Source organism: Pteronotus mesoamericanus, unplaced genomic scaffold, assembly GCF_021234165.1.
Source record: "Pteronotus mesoamericanus isolate MK-2021 breed Mesoamerican mustached bat unplaced genomic scaffold, CSHL_Meso_final contig_90, whole genome shotgun sequence".
NCBI lineage: Eukaryota > Metazoa > Chordata > Mammalia > Chiroptera > Mormoopidae > Pteronotus > Pteronotus mesoamericanus.
In genome coordinates this window covers 20783509-20804118 of record NW_026555277.1, presented here as the reverse complement: position 1 = coordinate 20804118, position 20610 = coordinate 20783509, and the positions used below count along the sequence as shown (strand labels likewise).

The following is a 20610-nucleotide window of genomic DNA, read 5'->3' as shown; positions in this document are numbered from 1 at the left end:
AACCTACTAAATCATTTATATATGCAAGTTAGCCAAAAAGAAAAATGTGTTTGAATTTCTTCACAGAGAAAAGAAATTGTTTATATTGCGGATCCCCTTCAACTCAACAGTATATGGCTTATCATTGTTTGGGCCTTATTTCTGGATTCCTTATTATACTCAGTGCAGTATGGGTAAAATGAGACGTACGTGGCAGCTGTGAAAGGAAAGCAAAGGTAAGCTGTAGCAAAAGGGAGATAGGCAACATGAAGGGTGTGTACAGCAAGAGCCTCCACTCTCAGGTAACTGGGCTTAGGCCCAACTGTGTTGTTTTGAGGACAGATTTTCTTTTTTTGAGAACAGAATTAGCTTCTGTTCTCAAAGCTAATGGCACCTGTCCCTTTCTTTTTCAAGCTGCCCCTTGTGGGATTCACTAGGTAGGGCCTCTTAATACAGGGCTGTTTCTTCCTAAACTACAGATTTTGGAGTTGTCACCCCAGTCTGTTCTGTACACCAGTCATCAGCTTTGCCTGCTGTGTTAAAAATGGGAGGGAAAAAAATGGGGCCTCAAAACAAATTTTTAATGTTTATTGGAAAAATGACATAGAAATAAGTATTCAGTAAGCCAGGGAAGAAGCAACTCTTTCCAAATGTGCAATGATATCCAGTAGTTTCATAATATGATACATAACTTTTGCCTGCTTACTTATTGAGGTTTTCAGTGAGTGAATTGTTTTTTATTTGTTCTTCTTTGTGGTCTTCGGTAAGCTTGCTTGAAGTTTCTTGTAGTTGCTAAGGACAAGACATTCAATGTTAAGTAAATGAAAAGAATCTGCTCCTCTCTTTGTGAAAACAAAATGAGAATAAAAAATTTAAAGAACAATAAAAAATAGGAATAGTTCTGAAGTAGACAGTGAGAGATATGGGAAATGTATGCTAATGTAATTTGAGTTGAGCCCCATGTCCTTGGAAACCACACACACTGTAATGTGGGCTTGCCACAGAGTGTACAACTTTGTGATATGCCAAAGAAGACTTACAGTGTGGTGCTAGCCTGTACTGCAATGCTTTAAAAACAGCTCAAGATTTTCAACTTCAAATCTGAGCAGAAATTGGATATTAAATTTGGCTAAATACATAATATGCTATCCAGTAAAGTATTAATATGCAAAAAGTGTAAAACAAAGCATACACACCACAAAAAACAAAAACACTAATTCAAGGGTATCTATTAGACTACAATATGCTATGTCAGAACATGACTTAAAAATCCATAGTAAACCTCAGGAATGTACACTTGCAAGATATGAATCCATCACAGATACCACGTGCAGCTTGAACAAATCCACCAACGCTTTCAAGCTCAACAGAAAATAAGGCAGAATGATAAGTTTGAAGGTACTGAAACTATTACCAGAACTATTACCACAGTGTGACTCTGCAGAATAAGCCATATGCAAGGAAGGTGCATAGGAAGATACACAAATGTTAAAAGCATTATAATCATAGGCCGAGAGTACCTTTTATATCTAGGCATTACAGAAAGAGTTGATCTAATGCAACAGTCTCTTCAGCTGCAATCACACATATATAATGACCAAACTGGCATAATTTTAGTATCATGAATCACATCTAAGAAATAACTGTAAAAGTAAAGCAAGGAAATTTTTCCTTAACTTCTAAAATGTCAGGTAGGATCGCTTCTCGGCCTTGTGGCTAAGATCAAGTGTAGTATCTGTTCTTATCAGTTTAAAATGTCAGGTAGGTAATATGGTTATTTTTTGAAACACATGATCACTTTTTATCACTTGTTCCTCCTAAGTTTTTCCTTTTTGTAACCTTTTATGTCTTTTGCATTTTAATTTTCTTTTCACGTACTCCCTCTTTTATTAGCCTCTTTCTATTATCTTGAGCCCATCAGCAATATCCCCATGTATTTTTTTAGTGTTGCTGATAGCATTTGGAATCAGGGAAGTGCAGAAAAATGACTGGCTAAAAGAATGCAGATTCTTAGCTGAAGGAGTGTAAAAAATGTTTCCTACTGTTTTGTAAATTTGAAATTAGGCATGGAGAAAAAGTTTCAATGTTATTATCCAAATGAAGTGTAATATACATCTAACACGATAACACGGAAAGAAATGTACCTTGAGAACTACAAAGTCATATGGATGAACGCCAATATAGGCCCCATGGATTTGGGACATCATTCGAGCTGTTTTCTCCCAGAATCCAAGCAATGTTCTCTGCAGAAAAAGAAAAAGTGGCATTACAGTTCTGCCTCCTCTCCCTGACTTTTTCAGTGCTATTTTTCCTCACTAGTATACTAGATAAATAGCTGCCAAATAATAATTAGGAATTGAAATCAATTGCCAAGTCTGGGGAACCAGAAAGTGCTGGAAATAGTAGTTCTGCCTAAGAATTGGCTTCTGTATCTGCATGTTTGTGTGTTATCTGTATACAGCGCTGGAGCGAGCTACAGAGTAACTGCAGCCAAGAGAATGAAACTAGTGGATTAGTGCGCCTTCCGAGGAATCCAAAAGAGAAATGTGAGAAGCACAAGAACACCATATTTGTATTAGGAATATGTGTAAATCTTCATTTGTTGGTAAGTAAATAAAGTCTTTTATTAATTGAGAGAAAGATAATATGTACCACTAAATTTGGACTTTCATTTAGGGTTCAAGACATACATACTTGCTCAAAAAAATGTGTCCCCAAGCTAACTCAATTAACAGAACAGTTTCCTCGCTGCTTAAAGGTTCCTGTTCAAAGTGAGAAGGATGAACAGAGAGAATAAAGGAGAAATGAACTGGCAGCTATCAAGTGCATCCTTTCTTGATTCTTGAATTCCACAGTATTGAGTTTTCTCATTTTTAAGTATGTTTTATTGATTATGCTATTACAGTTGTCCCATTTTTTTCTCCCCTTTATCCTCCTCTGCCCTGCACCCCCACTCCCACCAGCATTCTGCCTCCTTAGTTCATGTCCATGAGTCATACATGTAAGTTCTTTGGCTTCTCTATTCCCTATAGTATTCTTGACCTCCCCCTGTCTACCTCGTACTTACAATTATGCTTCTTCTTCCCCGTACCTTTTCCCACCATTCTTCCCCTCTGATAACCCTCCATGTGATCTCCATTTCTGTGATTCTCTTCCTGTTCTACTTGTTTGCTTAGTTTTCATTTTTGGTTTTTAGGTTCAGTTGTTGATAGTTTTGAGTTTGTTGTCATTTTAATGTTCATAGTTTTGATCTTCATCTTTTTCTTAGATAAGTCCCTTTAACATTTCATATACTTATGGCTTGGTGATGATGAACTCCTTTAATTTGACCTTATCTGGGAAACACTTTATCTACCCTTCCATTCTAAATGATAGTTTTGCTGGACACAGTAATCTTGGTTGTAGGTCCTTGCCTTTCATGACTTTGAATACTCCTTACCAGCAAGGTTTCTTTTGAGAAGTCAGCTGATACTCTTATGGGAACTCCTTTGTAGGTAACTCTCTCCCGTTCTCTTGTTGCTTTTAAGATTCTCCCCTGACTGGAGACAGGATTAACCGGAGAGTCTTGGTGTGGACTTCATCCCATTTCCATAGTCTCCATTTGGCGAGGGCAGATGACGCCCCCAAAGAGCCAAAAGCAAGGAAAGCACACAATAGAAGACCCTAAACTGAACAGTCCCAGGGCGCCCACCGGCGTGGGCACCAGATGAGTACACGAGGTTGGGCGAATAACTGCCCAGGCCGGCTGGGGATCCTGTCGGGCCAGGGAGCGCGCTCAAGGAGCCGGCATGAGAGTGCAGAGCGATCCACAGAAATAGTGGGTCCCTGGTCGAAGGGGTAACAGAGAGGCCCAAAGCAGGAGTCAGACACAGACAATAGACTCCTGGAAGGCTCAAACAAATCACCCAAGGTCATATAGGGTCAACAACTGACATCATCAGAGGCAGACCCAGAAAGGAAACTAAAGAAAATATAACTAACTAAATAAATAAATAAAAAGACCTGCCTACTACCATAGAAGTTTAATCCACAAAGTTAGAAAATCTAGATGGCCCAATTGAAGCAGAAGCAAAAATAAATAAATAAATACATAACTTAATAGACTCTCACAAAAATGTGAACAAAAAGAAGTTCCCCCCAAATGAGTGGAAAAGGGGACTCCCCACAGAGAGAGCTAAATGAAATAGAGGCAAGGGAACTATCAGATATTGAATTCAAAACACTGGTTCTAAGGAAGCTCAATGAGCTTAGCCAGCTCAAAGATAACTATGAGAAACTGCAGAGACACTATCAGGATCTTACAGCAAACTATATCAACATGGAAAAGGACATAGAAACTATCAAGAAGACACAAGAGAATATGAAGAATACCATTTCTTAATTGAAGTACACAGTAGAAGGAATCCAAAGCAGGCTGGATGAAGCCGACGACTGAATCAGTGAACTGGAGGATAAGGTAGAAAAAAGCTCCCAGAAAGAACAAGAAATGGAAAAAAGACTAAAAAAGAATGAGGAGGCATTTAGGGAAATGCAGGATAACCTGAAACTCAATAATATCTGCATAATAGGGATACCAGAAGGAGAAGAAGAGGAGCAAGGGATAGGGAACCTCTTTGAAAAAGTAATGATGGAAAATTTCCCCAATTTGAGTAGAGAAAAGGTCTCATGGAGTCAGGAGGCAAAGAGGGCCCCACTCAAGAGGGACCCAAGGAGGTCCACTCCAAGACACATCATCATTAAAATGGCAACTATCAAAGACAGAGAGAGAATCCTCAAGGCAGCAAGGGAACATACTTTCTCCTTATGGCTAGGAGCTGACTTCTCAACAGAAACACTACAAGCCAGAGGAGAATGGCAACCAATATTCCAAGTAATGAAAAGCAAGGGCCTACAACCAAGGCTGCTCTACCCAGCAAGGCTCTCAATTAAAATAGGAGAAATAAGGAGTTTCCCAGACAAAAGAAGGCTAAAAGAATACATCTCTACCAAACCAGCACTACAAGATATGCTAAAGGGACTGGTTTAAGGAGATGAAGGAAAAGAGTGAGAAAGAGAAAAACACAGGTACAAAGAGAAAAAATGAATAGGTTTCTATCAGTATTACTCTCAATGTAAATGGACTAAATGCCCCAATCAAAAGACACAGGGTAGCTGAATGGATAAGAAAACATGACCCACACTTATGCTGCCTACAAGAGACCCACCTTAGAGCAAAAGACCTACACAGATTGAAAGTAAAGGGATGGAAAAAAATATTCCAAGAAAATGGACAAGAGAAAAAAGCAGGGGTTGCAATACTTATATCAGACAAAATAGATTTCAAAACAAAAGCCATAAAAAGAGACTCAGAGGGGTACTTTATAACACTTAAAGGAAGAATCTATCAAGAAAACATAAACATTGTAAACTTATATGCCCCCAATATACGAGCACCCAAGTATATAAGGAAAATCTTGGACGACTTTAAAAAAGATATAGACAGCAACACACTGGTAGTAGGGGATTCCAATACCCTACTGTCAAAAATGAACAGGTCTTCCAAACAAAACATCAGTTAGGATACTGTGGAGCTGAATGACACACTGAATCAAATAGACTTAACTGACATATATAGAACCTTACATCCCAAAGAAGCAAAATACACATTCTTTTCAAAGGCTTATGGAAGTTTTTCAAAGATAGACCACATGATAAGACACAAAGCAAGCCACAGCAAATTCAGGAAAATTGAAATAATACCAAGCTTTTTCTCGGACCACAAGGGCTTGAAACTGGAAGTCAACCTCAGAGAGAAACTTCAAAAACTTGCAAACTCATGGAGACTGAACAGTAGACTATTAAACAATGAATGAGTCAATATTGAGATAAGAGAAGAAATAAAAAAGTCTCTGGAAAAAAATGAAAATGAACAGACAACAGTCCAAAACCTATGGGACACAGCAAAGGCAGTCCTGAGAGGGAAGTTCATAGCAATACAGGCTTACCTAAAAAAGATAGAAACATTTCAAATAAAAGACCTAACACTACAACTTCAAGAACTGGAGAATCAACAACAAATAAATCCCAGAGCAAGTAGAAGGAAGGAAATAGTCAAGATTAGAGCAGAACTGAAAGACATAGAGACGAAAAGAACAAAGGATCAACCAATCCAGGAGCTGGTTCTTTGAAAAGATAAATAAAATTGACAAGCCTTGAAGCAGACTCATCAAGAAAAAAAGGGAGAGGACCCAAATAAATAATATCAGAAATGAAAGAGGAGAAATAACAACTGATACCACAGAAATACAAAGGATTGTCAGAAACGACTATCAACACTTATATGCCAAGAAATTTGAAAATCTTGATGAAATGGACAAATTTCTAGAAAAGTATAATCTTCCAACACTGAAGGAGGAAGAAACAGAAAGCTTGAACAGACCGGTAACAGCTGGGGAAATTGAAGCAGTAATCAAGAAATTCCTGGCACACAAAAGCCCAGGGCCAGACGGTTTCACAGGAGAATTTTACAAAACATTTAAGGAGGAACTAACCCCTGTCCTTCTCAGACTATTCCAAAAATTCCAAGAGGAGGGAAGACTCCCAGACTCTTTTTATGAGGCCAGCATCACCCCGATCCCAAAACCAGATAAAGACCTTACAAAGAAAGAAAACTACAGGCCAATTTCGCTGATGAACATAGATGCTAAAATCCTCAACAAAATATTGGCAAACTGCATCCAGCAATACATTAAAAAGATTATCCACCATGATCAAGTGGGATTCATCCCAGGGATGCAGGGATGGTTCAATATATGCAAGTCAATAAACGTAATACATCACCTAAATAAAAGGAAAGACAAAAACCACATGATCATCTCGATAGATGCAGAAAAAGCATTCGATAGGGTACAGCACCTATTTATGATCAAAACACTCAGCAAAATGGGAATAAATGGGGCATTCCTCAATGTAATAAAGGCCATATATGAAAAACCTACAGCCAACATCATACTCAACGGGCAAAAACTGAAAGCTTTCCCACTAAGATCGGGAACACGACAAGGATGTCCGCTTTCACCACTTCTTTTCCACATCGTATTGGAAGTCCTAGCCACAGCAGTCAGACAATAAAAAGAAATAAAAGGCATCCAAATAGGAAAGGAGAAAGTAAAACTATCATTGTTTGCAAATGACATTATATCATAGAAAACCCTGTAGACTCTACCAAAAAAAATACGCAACCTAGTAAGTGAATTTGGCAAAACAGCAGGATACAAAGTCAATATTCAGGAATCAAAGGCATTTTTGTACACCAGCAATGAAATAGAAGAAGAAATCAGAAAAAAAATACCATTTGATATAGCAACAAGAAAAATAAAGTACCTAGGAATAAATTTAACCAAGGAGGTAAAAGACCTGTATGCAGAAAACTATACAATATTGAAGAAAGAAATTAAGGAAGACACAAATAAATGGAAGCATATACCGTGCTCATGGATTGAAAGAATTAATATCATCAAAATGTCCATACTACCCAAAGCAATTTATAGATTCAACGCAATCCCTATTAAGATATCAATGATGCATTTCACAGAAATAGAACAGACATTTCAAAAATTTATATGGAACCATAAATGACCCTGAATAGCCACAGCAATTTTGAGAAAGCAAAACCAAGTAGGAGGGATCACAATACCAGACATCCAACTATATTACAAAGCCACTATACTCAAAACAATCTGGTACTGGCAAAAGAACAGACCCATAGAGCAGTGGAACAGAATAGAAAGCCCAGAAATAAGCCCAGGCCTGTATGGGCAACTAATATTTGACAAAGGGGGCAGACGCATAAAATGGAGCAATAACAGCCTCTTCAACAAATGGTGTTGGGAGAGCTGGACAGCTACATGCAAAAAATTGAAATTGGATCATCCGCTGACACCATACACAAAAATAAACTCAAGATGGATAAAAGACTTAAATATAAGTCACAACACCATCAAAATCCTAGAGGAGAACATTGACAGGAAACTCTCATATCCCATGCAGCAATTTTTTCACCGATATGTCTCCTAAAGCAAGGGACATAAAGGAAAGAATAAACAAGTGGGACCTCATCAAAATAAGAAGCTTCTGCACGGCTAAAAAAAACATCATCAAAATGAAAAGGGAGCGAACCGTATTGGAAAATATATTTGCTAATGATACATCAGATAGAGGTTTAATCTCCAAGATATATAAAGAACTCACACAACTCCACTCCAAGAAGACAAATGATCCACTTCTTTTCAAATCAAAAAATGGGCAAAGGACCTGGGCAGACGCTTTTGCAAGGAGGAGATACAGAGGGCCCAGAGACATTTGAAAGGATGCTCAGTGTCACTAGGCATCAGAGAAATGCAGATCATAACCACCATGAGGTACCACCTCACACCGGTCAGAATGGCCATCATAAACAGATCAACAAACAACAGCTGCTGGCGAGGCTGTGGAGAAAACGGAACCCGAGTACACTGTTGGTGGGAATGCAGACTGGTGCAGCCACTGTGGAAAGCAGTGTGGAATTTCCTCAAAAAGCTGAAAATGGAACTGCCTTTTGATCCAGTGATTCCCCTGCTGGGACTATACCCTAAGAATCCCAAAACACCAATTCAAAAGAACCTATGCACCCCAATGTTCACAGCAGCACAATTTACAATTGCCCAGTGTTGGAAGCAACCTAAATGCCCATCAGTAGATGACTGTATCAAAAAATTATGGTACATTTACACAATGGAATACTATGCAGCAGAAAGAAAAAAAGAACTACTAAACTTTGGGACAGCATGGATGGAACTGGAGAGCATTATGCTAAGCGAAATAAGCCAGGGGGCGAAAGACAAATACCATATGATCTCACCTATAAGCAGAACCTAACCAACAGTACAAAGATGCAAGGAAAATAAGACTAGCAACATTGAAAGGAAAGGAAACCAACAGAGACAAGAGGGAAGGAGGGAGGAGGGACAGAGGGAAAATGAAGGGAAGGGACAAGTCAAGGAACTAATAGCAAGGACTCATGGACAAAACCAAAGGGGAAAGGTTGAGTGAGGGAGTGGGGAGGGGGCAAGGAAAAGTGGTGGGGGGAAGGCAGAGACAAATGTATTTGAAAAAAATAAGTTATAAAAAAAAGATTCCCTCCTTATCCTTAATCTTGGGTAATATAATTATGATATGTCTTGGTGTGTTCCTCCTTGGGTCCAACTTGTTTGGGACTCTCTCAGCTTCCTGGACTTGGTTGTCTAATTCCTTCTCCAGATTAGGGAAGCTTTCCTTATCTTTTTCAAATAAATTTTCAATTTCTTGTTCTTCCTCTTCTCCTTCTGGCACCCTTATGATTTGGATGTTGGAATGTTTAAAGTTGTCCTGGAGGTTCCTCAGCCTCTCATTGTCTTGAATTCTTGTTTCTTCATTCTGTTCGGTTGGATGTATATTTCTTTCTTTTGTTCCAGCTTACCGATTTGAGTCCTCATTTCTTTCCCTTCATTGTATATTTTTCTTTATTTCACTTTGTATAGCTTTCATTTCTTCCTTTATTTTGTGACCATACTCAATAATTTCTGTGAGCATCCTGATTACCTACCAGTGTTCTGAACTCTGCATCTGATAGGTTGTCTCTCTCCTCGTCGCTTAACTCTTTTTCTTGAGTTTTGATCTGTTCTTTCATTTGAGCCATATTATTTTTCTTGGTACACCGGTTTCATTATAAGGGGTGGAGCCTTAGGTATTCAGGGCTGGGCAACCCACTTTGCCATGTTGTGGCACTGTATGTGGTGGAGGGGTCAAAGAAGGAACAATCCCACTTGCTCTGCTGTCGGCTGGCTTTCAGTCACTTCGCCCACTACCCACAAGCAAATTGGGCCCTTGTGGTGCTGATTCCCAGGTGGGTGGGCTTGTGTATGTTATAGGACCCTGTGAGTCTCTCCACTGAACATTCCTGTGAGGCTGGGAGTTTCTCCTGACACTGAAACCCCCACAGGATTTTACAGCCAGAGGTTTTGAGGCTTTAGTTTCTTGCGCTGGAACTCTGGTTTGTGCGGTCTTTCTTGCTCCCCAGTTCTTCCTCCCGGTTTATCTGATTGTGAATGTGGGACCACCTGGTCCTCCAGCCACTGCCTCACCTGCTCTGTCTGCTGCTTTTCTATGCATCCTCTCCATCCCAGCTGCCCATCTCTGCCCCTTCTACCAGTCTGGATGAATGTTTCTTCTTTAACTTCTTGGTTGTTGGACTTCCATACAGTTATGATTTTCTGGCAGTTTAGGTTGATTTTATTTTTAATTTGTTGTCCTTTTGGTTGTGTGAGGAAACATAGAATATCTACCTGCGCCTCAATCTTGGCCAGAAGTCTCAGGTTGAATTCCACAGTATTGAAATGAATTAGGTAGATTTCCTAGAATCAGCAGTGAATGTCCATTTCCTTTAGTTTATTATTCTTTGTTATGTAAATGCAGTTTATTCACCTATTTTGCCATCCATAAACACATGTTAAAAGCAGTACCTTCTATGTATTAATATATGGCTTTTTCATTTTATGTTATTTATGTGTGATTTGGGGTAATGATATAAGCACAAGTGAGACTTTTGAGATTAAAGTGATGTGGATGGCAGCCTTGGCAGAATTAAACACACATACACACAAACATATAACCTAGAATTAGAAAATGTAGATTTTTACTTTGTATATTGTCCCAACATTGCCATTTACTTTAATTCTCATAGATTTCACTTTTCTCATCCATAAGATGACAGAAAAATTTAAAATGTTGTGGGTCACAGCATCTTTGCTTTAAATAAAATTATAAGGAGAAGTTCAAAGTGGAGTAGCTCTAGGTAAACCAGGGCTAATGGGCCTTAAATCCTGCCTCCCCTACCTTCCCCTCCTCAGCCCTAGACCATCTCTAGGTCTCTCTTTCCTAAGACACCAAAAAGAATATTGTGAAGCTACGGGAGTAGATGGCTCCTACGGTCTTTTTACAGACTGGACTCCTATGATTTTCAGATTGTCATACCCTCAGTAAGTCAACTTAAGCAAATCAAAGGAATCTGATCAATTATACATTTTTTTCCCACATCCTTCAGATACCTTTTAAAAAGGAATCTCACAGCTCTTTTTACTACAAGGACATAGTGACCATGAAGGCATATACCTGGTAGGTAGTGAGTGAATGAGATAACATATTGCAGCGACTAGCTCCAAGTAAATCTACTTTCTGACAAACATCCATCTTCAATTTGTCAAAGGAAGCTTTGCTATTTCTCACTTGGATTTGTACCTGCAACCACAAAAATGTTACAGATTATAAATATACCATAAAAGCATATGATACATATTTTCAGACACATGAAATTATAATAAACACTAATTCCATTTCCCTGTATTATTATTTCATGATTAATGGTAAAAATTTTGACTATCTTTAGTAATTGAGAGTAAAAGAGTCCGAATATGAGACTCTTTCCAGGTATCTTTATGCTGAGAAAGTATGTGATGATAGATGAAAAGTGTATAGTTAAGAAGAAAAAAACACAGATTCCAAATAAAAAAGTAACACCTAAAACTACTGGTGAATAACATTTAGTTAAGAGCAGAAGAATAAATGGGAAGGAGATATAGTTACAGTGTTAAGAAGCATTTTTTTTTTAAATTTGATTTTGGAGAAAGAGAGGAAGGGAGAGAGAGAGGGAGAAACATCGGGTGGTTGTTACAGTCATTGGTTGATTCTTTCATGTGCCCTGACTGGAGACTGAACCCACACAACGTTGGTGTATTCGGGTGGTGTTCCAACCTGGCCAGGACATGAGAAGCATTCATAATAGTTCTAAGTCTGAAGACATATATAGAAAATTAAATACACTCCTATTACTTATATGTAATTTGTCACTTAGTAAATACTCAACTTTTAAAGAATTGTATTTATCTTTAGAAAGAGGGTAAGGGAGGGAGGAAAAGAGAAAGAGGAACATCAGTCAGCCGCTTCCCGCATGTCCCCAACTGGGGATCCTACCTGCTACCCAGGCAGGGTGCCCCCAGCTGGATTCAAACCTGTGACCTTTCAGTTTTCAGAACAAAGTCCAATGTACAGAGCCACAGAAGTCAGGGCTGATTGAATATTCAACTTTTAAATATACTCATTCATTCAACAAATATTTATAAGGTACCTATTATGTACCATGCACTATGCTAGTCACTGGGATATTGTGGTGAACAAAACTAGTCTTCCCACCACCTCTGAGTGGGAGAGTACAGGAAACAAAAAGTAGTAAAGAAATATGGAAGATAATCTCAAGCTGTAAAGATAACATATAAATGAACAGAAATGGGTGCCTACATTTGATAATGAGAGAAGCCCTTGGAGAGCTCATGCATGATGTTTGAACTGGGACAGAAAGGTGATGAGTGGGCCATGCTAAGAACCTGAGGAGAGCATTCCAGCCCCAGAGAAAAGCACAGACAAAAAGTCCTGGGTGTGGAAGGTGGGTAAAGAGCTTATGTTTGCAGAACAGGAAAGAATAGGGTAGAACATATTCCTTCCTGGAGCACAGGAAGTAAGTTCAAGATGTGGCTTCAGAGGAATCAGGGATCAGACTGTGCAGGGTTATTTGGGTCCAGATAAGAGGTTTGGATTTTATCATTTTTTTAATTGAGGTGAAATTCACATAACACTTAACCATTTAAATATTTACAACTAAGTGACATTAATGTATTCACAATGTTGTGCAACCACTGCCTTGAATTGTATTCTAACTGTCAAGTATCATAAAGGGAATAGAATTATAGGTTGCTATGTCCTGAGGCCATGTGTCTACCTACTTCCTAGATCTGTTGCAAGTAGTCAATAATCAGTGAAACAAATCACCTATAACAGCTGGTGTAGAATAAAGGCTTCATCAATATTGTATATGATTTTTATTATAGGTACTCTAAATATTTGTGAAATAAAGGAGTAAATGAATTTTATTATTTATGTATTGTAAATTTATTGTAAATTTATAATAAGTAGTTCATTAAGAAAAAAACCTATGTCCATACATAGTTGTTTTAAAAGTTTGTGGTCAAACTATATATCATGGCAGAATGAAAAACTTGGTCACTTTATTTTGCTTATAATTAATAATCATCTGACCCGAATTTTTACTTATATATTTTTCCTCATTAATAAACTATTTCCCTCCTACAAACAAGCCCAAAAGTCCAGGTAAGCAACATTTAAAGGGTGGTTAGATCAATTATGAGGACAAAAATTAATAGATAAGGTTGATGGATTGGGGTTGTCACTCAAAGAGTAAGACAAAAAGTATGACAACCTTTTGTACTCCAACCAAAGTGTTACTGGTAGACTGTCTGGAGTGAAGGAGAATCTTCGCCCATTGGCCAAGATAGTGGCAGGGGGAGTTTCTTACACTGAGCATGCAATAAGCTAGCAAGATAATTGCCCCCCACACACACCCTTCCAGTACCAGATTGGGGTGGGACCAGTGAAAATAGGCACATGAGTAACAGAAGTCAAAATGGTGTGACGGAGGTGCTGGACCAAAGAGGCCGCTCAGTCTAGGCTGGGGAAAGAAGGAAATGGTTGGGAGATGGACCCACCCAAAGAGGACCAAATCACTTGGTCTGTCCCACACTCAAACTACTATAATCCCAGTGGAACAAAGAAACTAGCTCTGGATCATGGCTCACTTGCTTGTAACCTGCACCTGCTAGTGCATTCGTCTGTTCTCTCCACGGGCCTCATGGCTAAACAGGCATCTCTCTCTCTCTCTCTCTCTCTCTCTCTCCCCCCTCCCTCCCACATGGTAATGCACTGACGCATGCATTTGTGTCCTCTCCCTGGAGTACATGACTGTGCAGCCTTAGAAACCGCATGGCCCATGGCCATGCGGGCCCCACAGCAGGCTCCAAGAGGGAGCCTGAAATGAACAGCAGCTGGAAACAAGCTAAGCTCTGGGTGGGGACTATGACTACTTAGCAGCCACCTGCAGGCTCCAAACGACTGTATTTTAAATTGGAGCAGGAGCTCTGGTTTTTGTCTTGGTCATGCTGAGGAGATGGGCTTTGAGACAGGAATCTGCCATTCTTCCAGATTATGTAGTACCCAGAGAAAACCTCTTTCCTTTTTTTCACCAGCATCTGCTTCATGAGTTTGGCTTTTGTGGTGATAGACAGCCCATTTTTGTTCAGTTACAAAAGATCTCCAAGGAACAAAGAATTTATAATACACCATTTTCTTAAATACAGTCTGATCTGCCCTGGCTGGGTAGCTCTGTTGGTTGGAGCATTGTCCCATACACCAAAACGGTGCAGGTTTGGTTCCCAGTCACAGCACATACCTAGGTTGCAGGTTCAACCCCAATCAAGGAGTGTATAGGAGGCAAGTGATCGATGTTTCTCTCTCTCCCCCTCTTTCTCTCCCTCTAAAATCAATAAACATGTCATCGGGTGAAGATTTTTAAAAAATAGTCTGATCTTAATTAAGTTATTCTGTAGAAGCTCAACAGGTCTATGTATCAAGATAAGGAGAAGGATATACTGTCATACTTTTCTGAACTTTTCCATTTGCTTTAAGGTGTCTGGGTCCAGTTCTTGGGACACATCTTTCATCCACAGCAGAGCTCCTCTGTACTCTGTGCGCGCCTGCTCCATCCGATTAACTGTCATCAAGGTATCAGAGACTGCCCTGTGACTGAATGTTGTTACTTCTTGCTTAAGTCGAGACAGGGGAGTATACAAGGCCAATCTAATGGCAGAGAGGTAAATATCAGACAGATGTACATCCCACAGGAAAAACAAAACCAAACCAAAGGTTTGTTAAACAACAATAAAGCATATATGCTGTCAAGATGCGTCTATAAAATAGGAAATTAGTAAGATGCCTAAAGAGCTTTAGAAAGCAAATAAGGATCATATAGACAACTTTGAATTGTTAATAAAGATGTGTCTATATCTTTCCCTTTTTTTATTTTGGAAAATATATCGTTTTTGCAACATTTTGGTTATTAATCCATGTATAAATTACCTGTCAAGTAAATTTGCCATTTAGAAAAGAGTTCCATAGGTAAAAAAGAGATCCTGTATTTATAAAGCATTACCCTATAAATAGAAAGTTTTTTATTTGACAAATTTAGGAAAAACCTGAGTATAGAAAAGCAGATGAAATACTAGAAGAACTAATGAGGATCAAGTTCTTAGCAGCTGAGGATGAGGACAAAAAAGAAAAATAAGGAGTTAGGAACACAAGTTAAACCCAGCTCCTCTGGTCAGCTTTTGACTAAGGGTCTCATGTTGAGTGTCTCTGTCACTTCCTTAAAAATGGACTTTGGCATTGATGTGGTGTTTCAGAAGAAAACTACTTAAGCTATCAATGGTCATTAAAGGTCTAATAAGGCCTTTCTTTATTTTCCTTTGAAAATGCAAAGATTTTTGACTGTATTTAATAATTGGAGGAGATTCTTTGCAGCAGGTATCTTTAAGATTAAAAAAACTGCAAAATGATAAATGCAAAGTATGTAATTAAGAAGAAAAAATTTCTTCTGCTTAAAAAGTTCTAATGCAATCATAGATAGTATGGTAGCCAAAAAAGTGAAAAATATATACCTATACATATTCAAATTTTAGCTATACTATGCCTCTGTTACATTAAACCCCTTAATGAATTTTAATATAGGCCTAAGGTTCATTTCTAGGAATTAAGCAACTGAGAATATCAATTTTTAAATAATTATTTAAAATATAAAATAAATAAGAGTTAGGCATCAAAACAATTATATACTGCAATATATTTCTCTTTTAACCCTCTACTGGAATGATCAATAACCTTTTCAAATATGCACACTTAGGTGCATACATCAAAACTGTCATATCAACGACAGATTTAAGGATGATGCAAACCTGTGTTTGGCTGAGGAGCACAGTGCCTTGCCGGTGGCAGCCATCATTTTGCCAGCCTGTGATGTATCTCGTTCTGCTTGAAGCTTTAAAAAGACCCCTAGTTCATTTTCTTCCTCTGATATAACTAGGAAGAAATTACAGTATTGTTAATTGTTTCATTTTTATCATTTGTTTAAAATACACATAACTAAAATTCTTATAGAAATAATTATCCATATATATGAATTACTTGGGAGGTGGGAGTGGGGGAAGAAGACGACATTTTAAAAGTGCAATTCCTGAGCTCAATTTCCAGAGATTGATTTTTTAGGTTTGAGAATCTCCTTTTATTTTTTATTTTATTTATTTATTTTTTTTAGTAAGTATCCCAGATGGTTTTGATGCAGTGAATTCATGGAACTTGCTTTGGGAAAAACTCATCTTTAGTTAAAAAAAAATCAAAAACAACAAATATCACAAATGATGCATTTTCAAAGGGGTGGAGACGCATTTTATTATTTGCCTCTTACAAAGTATTAATTTCCTATTTAAATTTAACATTTTTTTCTTTAAAGATTTTATTTATTTATCTTCAGAGAGAGGGCAATGGAGGGAGAAACAGAGGGAGAGAAACATCAGTGTGTGGTTGCCTCTTACACACCCCCAATGGGGACATGGCCCGCAACCCAGGCATGTGCCCTGACAGGGAATCAAACTGGCGACCTTTCATTTTGCAGGCTGGCACTCAATCCACTGAGCCACACCAGCCATGGCTAAATTTAACTTATTCTTGAATCCCACCCTGGCTCAGTTTCCTGTACTCTGTACCCCAGACCCACAGATGTCCACAGTTTTTCTGCTGAAATCTTAAAATTTGTTGTGCAGCACCTTACTACTCAAAGTGTGGGCCATGAACCAATGTCAGTCCAGAACCACTTATTACCAGCCAATGGCAAGTACCAAAACTAAGAAATGGTTTAGAAACTTTTACTAATTTGACTATTTTATTTTTTTAAATATATGTTACTGGTTATGGTATTACAGTTGTCCCAATTTTCCCCCTTTGCCCCGCTCTGCCTGGTCCGCCCCTTCTCTCCAGCAATCCCACCCCTTAGTTCATATCCATGGGTCATACACATAAGTTCTTTGGCTTCTCCATTTCATATACTGTTCTTAACATCCCCCTGTCTATTTCATACCTACCAATTTGTACTTCTTAATCCCTGGACCTTTTCCCCCATTCTTCCCCTTCCCCCTCCCAACTGATAACCCTCTAAATAGTCTCCATTATCTATGACTCTGTTCCTGTTCTTCTTTTTTACTTAGTTTGTTTTTTAAATTCAATTTTAATAGTTGTGAATTTATTGCCATTTTAATGTTCATAGTTTTGATCTTTTTCTTCTTATATAATTCCCTTTAACATTTCATATAATAATGGCTTGGTGATGATGAATTCCTTTAGCTTTACCTTGTCTGAGAAGAACTTTATCTGCTCTTCCCTTCTAAATATAGCTTTGCTGGATAGAGTAATCTAGGTTGTAGGTCCTTGCCTTTTACCACTTTGAATACTTCTTGCAGCCCCCTCTAGCCTGCAGAGTTTCTTTTGAGAAATCAGCTGACAGCCTTATGGGAACTCGTTTGTAGGTAACTATCTGCTTTTCTCTTGCTTCTTTTAAGATTCTGTCTTTAACCTTTGGCATTTTAATTATGATGTGTCTTGGTGTGGTCCTCTTTGGGTCCATCTTCTTTGGTACTCTCTGTGCTTCCTGGACTTGTCTATTTCCTTCAACAAATTAGGGAAGTTTTCTTGCATTATTTTTTCAAATAAGTTTTCAACTTCTTGCTCTTCCTCTTCTCCTTCTGGCACTGCTATGATTCAAATGTTGGTATGCTTGGTGATGTGTCAGAGCCTCCTTTGGCTATCCTCATCTTTTTTTTTTTTAATTCTTGTTTCTTCTTGCTGTTCTGATTGAATGGTGTTTTCTTCTTTATGTTCCAAATTGTTGACTTCATTCTCAGCTTCAGCCCCTCCACTGTTGGTTCCCTGTAGATATTTCTTTATTTCACTTAATGTAACCTTCATTTCTGCCTCAGTCTTTTTTATGCTGTTTAAGTACCCAGTGAGTTCCTGGAGCATCCTGATAACCAGTGGTTTGAACTTTGCATCTGATAGGTTGCTTATCTCCATTTCATTTAGTTCTTTTTCTGGAATTTTGTTCTGTCCTTTCGTTTGGGCCATGTTTCTTTTTTCTCCTCTTTTTGACAGCCTCCCTATGTTTGTTTCTGACTCCCTATCTTAGTAGTGTGGCCTATTGTAGAAAAATGTACCTGTAAGTTGTATCGGGTGGAGTCTTAGGTACTCACCATGGTGGGGCTGCCAATGTCACCGCTCTGTGGCTCTGTGTGTGGGAGGGCTCAGGGAGAGGGAACAGGTCTGCTAGCTGACCTCTGGAGTTTTTCCTGAGAGGAAGCTGCCTCCCAACAATCACTGTGTTGCCAGTCACTTCAGTTTCTCCCTGTATGCCACTGGTGTCCTTCCAGCTGATGCCCTGGTGCTGAATCCCAGATGGGGCGAGCTTTTGTAAGTCCTAAATCTGTTGCAGGCCCTTTACGAGGATTCTCCTGTGAATCCCACGGTTTCTTCTGCCACCCCATCCTCCACTGATTTTTACAGCCAAAATTATGGGGATTTCTCTTCCTGGTGCTGGAACTCTAGGCTGGATGGTCTGTTCTGGGGCTGGGATCTCTTGCTCCTGAGGTATCCCTCCTGATTTTTATCTACCACGCTTGTATGTGGGACCATCTGCTCCACATCTCTGCATGTCTCTGCGCATCTCTATGGCTCTCTGAGCCTCTCTGAGCCTCTCTGCTTCTCTGCACCTCTGCTGGTCTCCACATCTCTGCCCCTCCTACTCATCTGGATGAATGTGGCTTTTTTAAATCATTGGTTGTTGGACTTCCCTACAGCTCAATTTTCTGGCAAATCAGGGTGATATTTGTTTTGTAGTCTAGTTGTAATTTTTTGTTGCATTTGTGTGAGGAGGCAAAGTGTGTTTACCTACACCTCCATCTTGACTGGAAGTCTTGAATTCTCTTAAGTATTTTATATAGTTTAATCGAATTCTAAAAGGTGTGCTTATATTTTTCATCTTCTTTAATTTCATTTTTATAAAAATTACTGTGTTTTGCAAAAGTGTCAGTTTACAGAAGATTGAATTTAAAACACACAAAAAAAGAGTGGTCCTGTACCTCAAAGTTTTGGAAGCACTAATCCAGTGCATAACAATCTTCTAATCACAGTATTGGGTGGGGGGCCATAAAGTGTTCAAACTGTAAGCTTAAAGTGGAAAAAATTAGAAATGTCATACTTAACTTCACCTGTGTTTACTGATGGAAAAACTGAAGTTAAACTGAAAGGGAAGTCCTGGGTACCTCTGAGGTAGCAGCAGAACAGGCCTTCTTACCTGCGAACTCCCCACTCCCACTGCTCCTCCCTTATCCTGCCTGCAACTGCCTTCATGTTCTGCAGTATCATCTTTAATAAAACCAGTGCTGTTTTATGAACATTTAACCTGCTCCAGAGTAGACTGGATTTGAGGGGTCTCGTTAATTTAACACTTTGATTACTTGAGATATATACTGATTACACATTTCCTCTGAATCAGAACTTTGTAAAATATATTTCAATGAAAACTACTAAAAATATTAATTTGTATATGATCATTCTGAGAACTTGGAGTATTTTATTATCACATGTCAAGTGAACATAAATTATCACTGAACCTCATCCTTGTTAATGCATGAAGGGTAGGAGATGACTGACTTCTCATGCTGACTTCTGCAAATCATGCTGACTTCTGTGTTGGAACCAGCTGCCAAAAACTAGAGAGACCGTGATCCTATGTGTTCTTCCTCCAGTCAAGTGATTCTTAGAAAGATTTGTGGTGCTAGACTAATCTAATGCAGTTGTCTTCTGTTACGCTCAAAAGAAGATATATCAGTGGAATAGTCTTTAAGAAATCACATAATTATAAGCAGTCTTGAAGAGAGAGTACACAGTGAAATCTATGTGTATATATCTTCCTTATTCTCAAATGCTCCACTGGTGTGCTAAAAAATCCAGTGATTCTAAGACAAGAGCACAGGATGTACAAACTGGCCAATGTTTCTTCACATGTCCATTTCTACCACAGGACTCCTTTGTTCCAATGATTGTGATGGCTTTTGCTAGTTGGTAAAATATTTAAGGTCCTTAGCAATCTGTCCCACCTTCCTTTGCTCTTTTATCCCCTTATTACTCCCAGTTACAAAGTCTTCTGCCCATGCAGACTGTTCTCACTCTTTAAGCTTGTTCCCTGACCCCAAAACTCATCTTTTCTCCATATATTCAATTTCTATAAACCCTTTATGTTTTATCTCAGTTTCCATCAATGGAGTTGCCTTTACTAATTACTATAATCCATAGTTATTTTTCACTCTGAAAGAATTCAGAGTTATGTCTGTATCACTATTCTGAACTCAATTACATACTATTTGGATCTTTTATTGTGTCACAAAAAGTTGTTTCTCCAACTGTATCTTTGGGAAACACACATAGTTTTACACATATATGGCAGGTACACAAAAAATTACTGTGCTATACTGGGTTCCTTGACTTAATGGAATAATATATGAGTTTTCACTATAATGTGGGTATTTTTTTTGTTTTGTTTATTAGAGAAAAGGGAAGGGAGGGAGAAATAGA

The 20610-nt window shown here is 38.6% G+C and overlaps 1 protein-coding gene and 1 pseudogene across 1 annotated transcript in view; one reads left to right on the top strand and one right to left on the bottom strand.

Moving 5' to 3' along the window:
- Nucleotides 1-20610, bottom strand: part of ICA1L (islet cell autoantigen 1 like) — a 51560-nt gene that overhangs the window by 19527 nt on the left and 11423 nt on the right. The window contains exons 4-8 of the mRNA XM_054586205.1: nucleotides 15888-16011; nucleotides 14538-14736; nucleotides 11146-11271; nucleotides 2124-2222; nucleotides 686-771 (exon numbers count right to left, since the gene is read on the bottom strand). Of these exons, the coding sequence (XP_054442180.1) occupies nucleotides 686-771; nucleotides 2124-2222; nucleotides 11146-11271; nucleotides 14538-14736; nucleotides 15888-16011 (634 nt within the window). The remainder of the gene's footprint in view (nucleotides 1-685; nucleotides 772-2123; nucleotides 2223-11145; nucleotides 11272-14537; nucleotides 14737-15887; nucleotides 16012-20610) is intronic.
- On the top strand, nucleotides 1676-1782 carry LOC129080799 (uncharacterized; annotated as a pseudogene).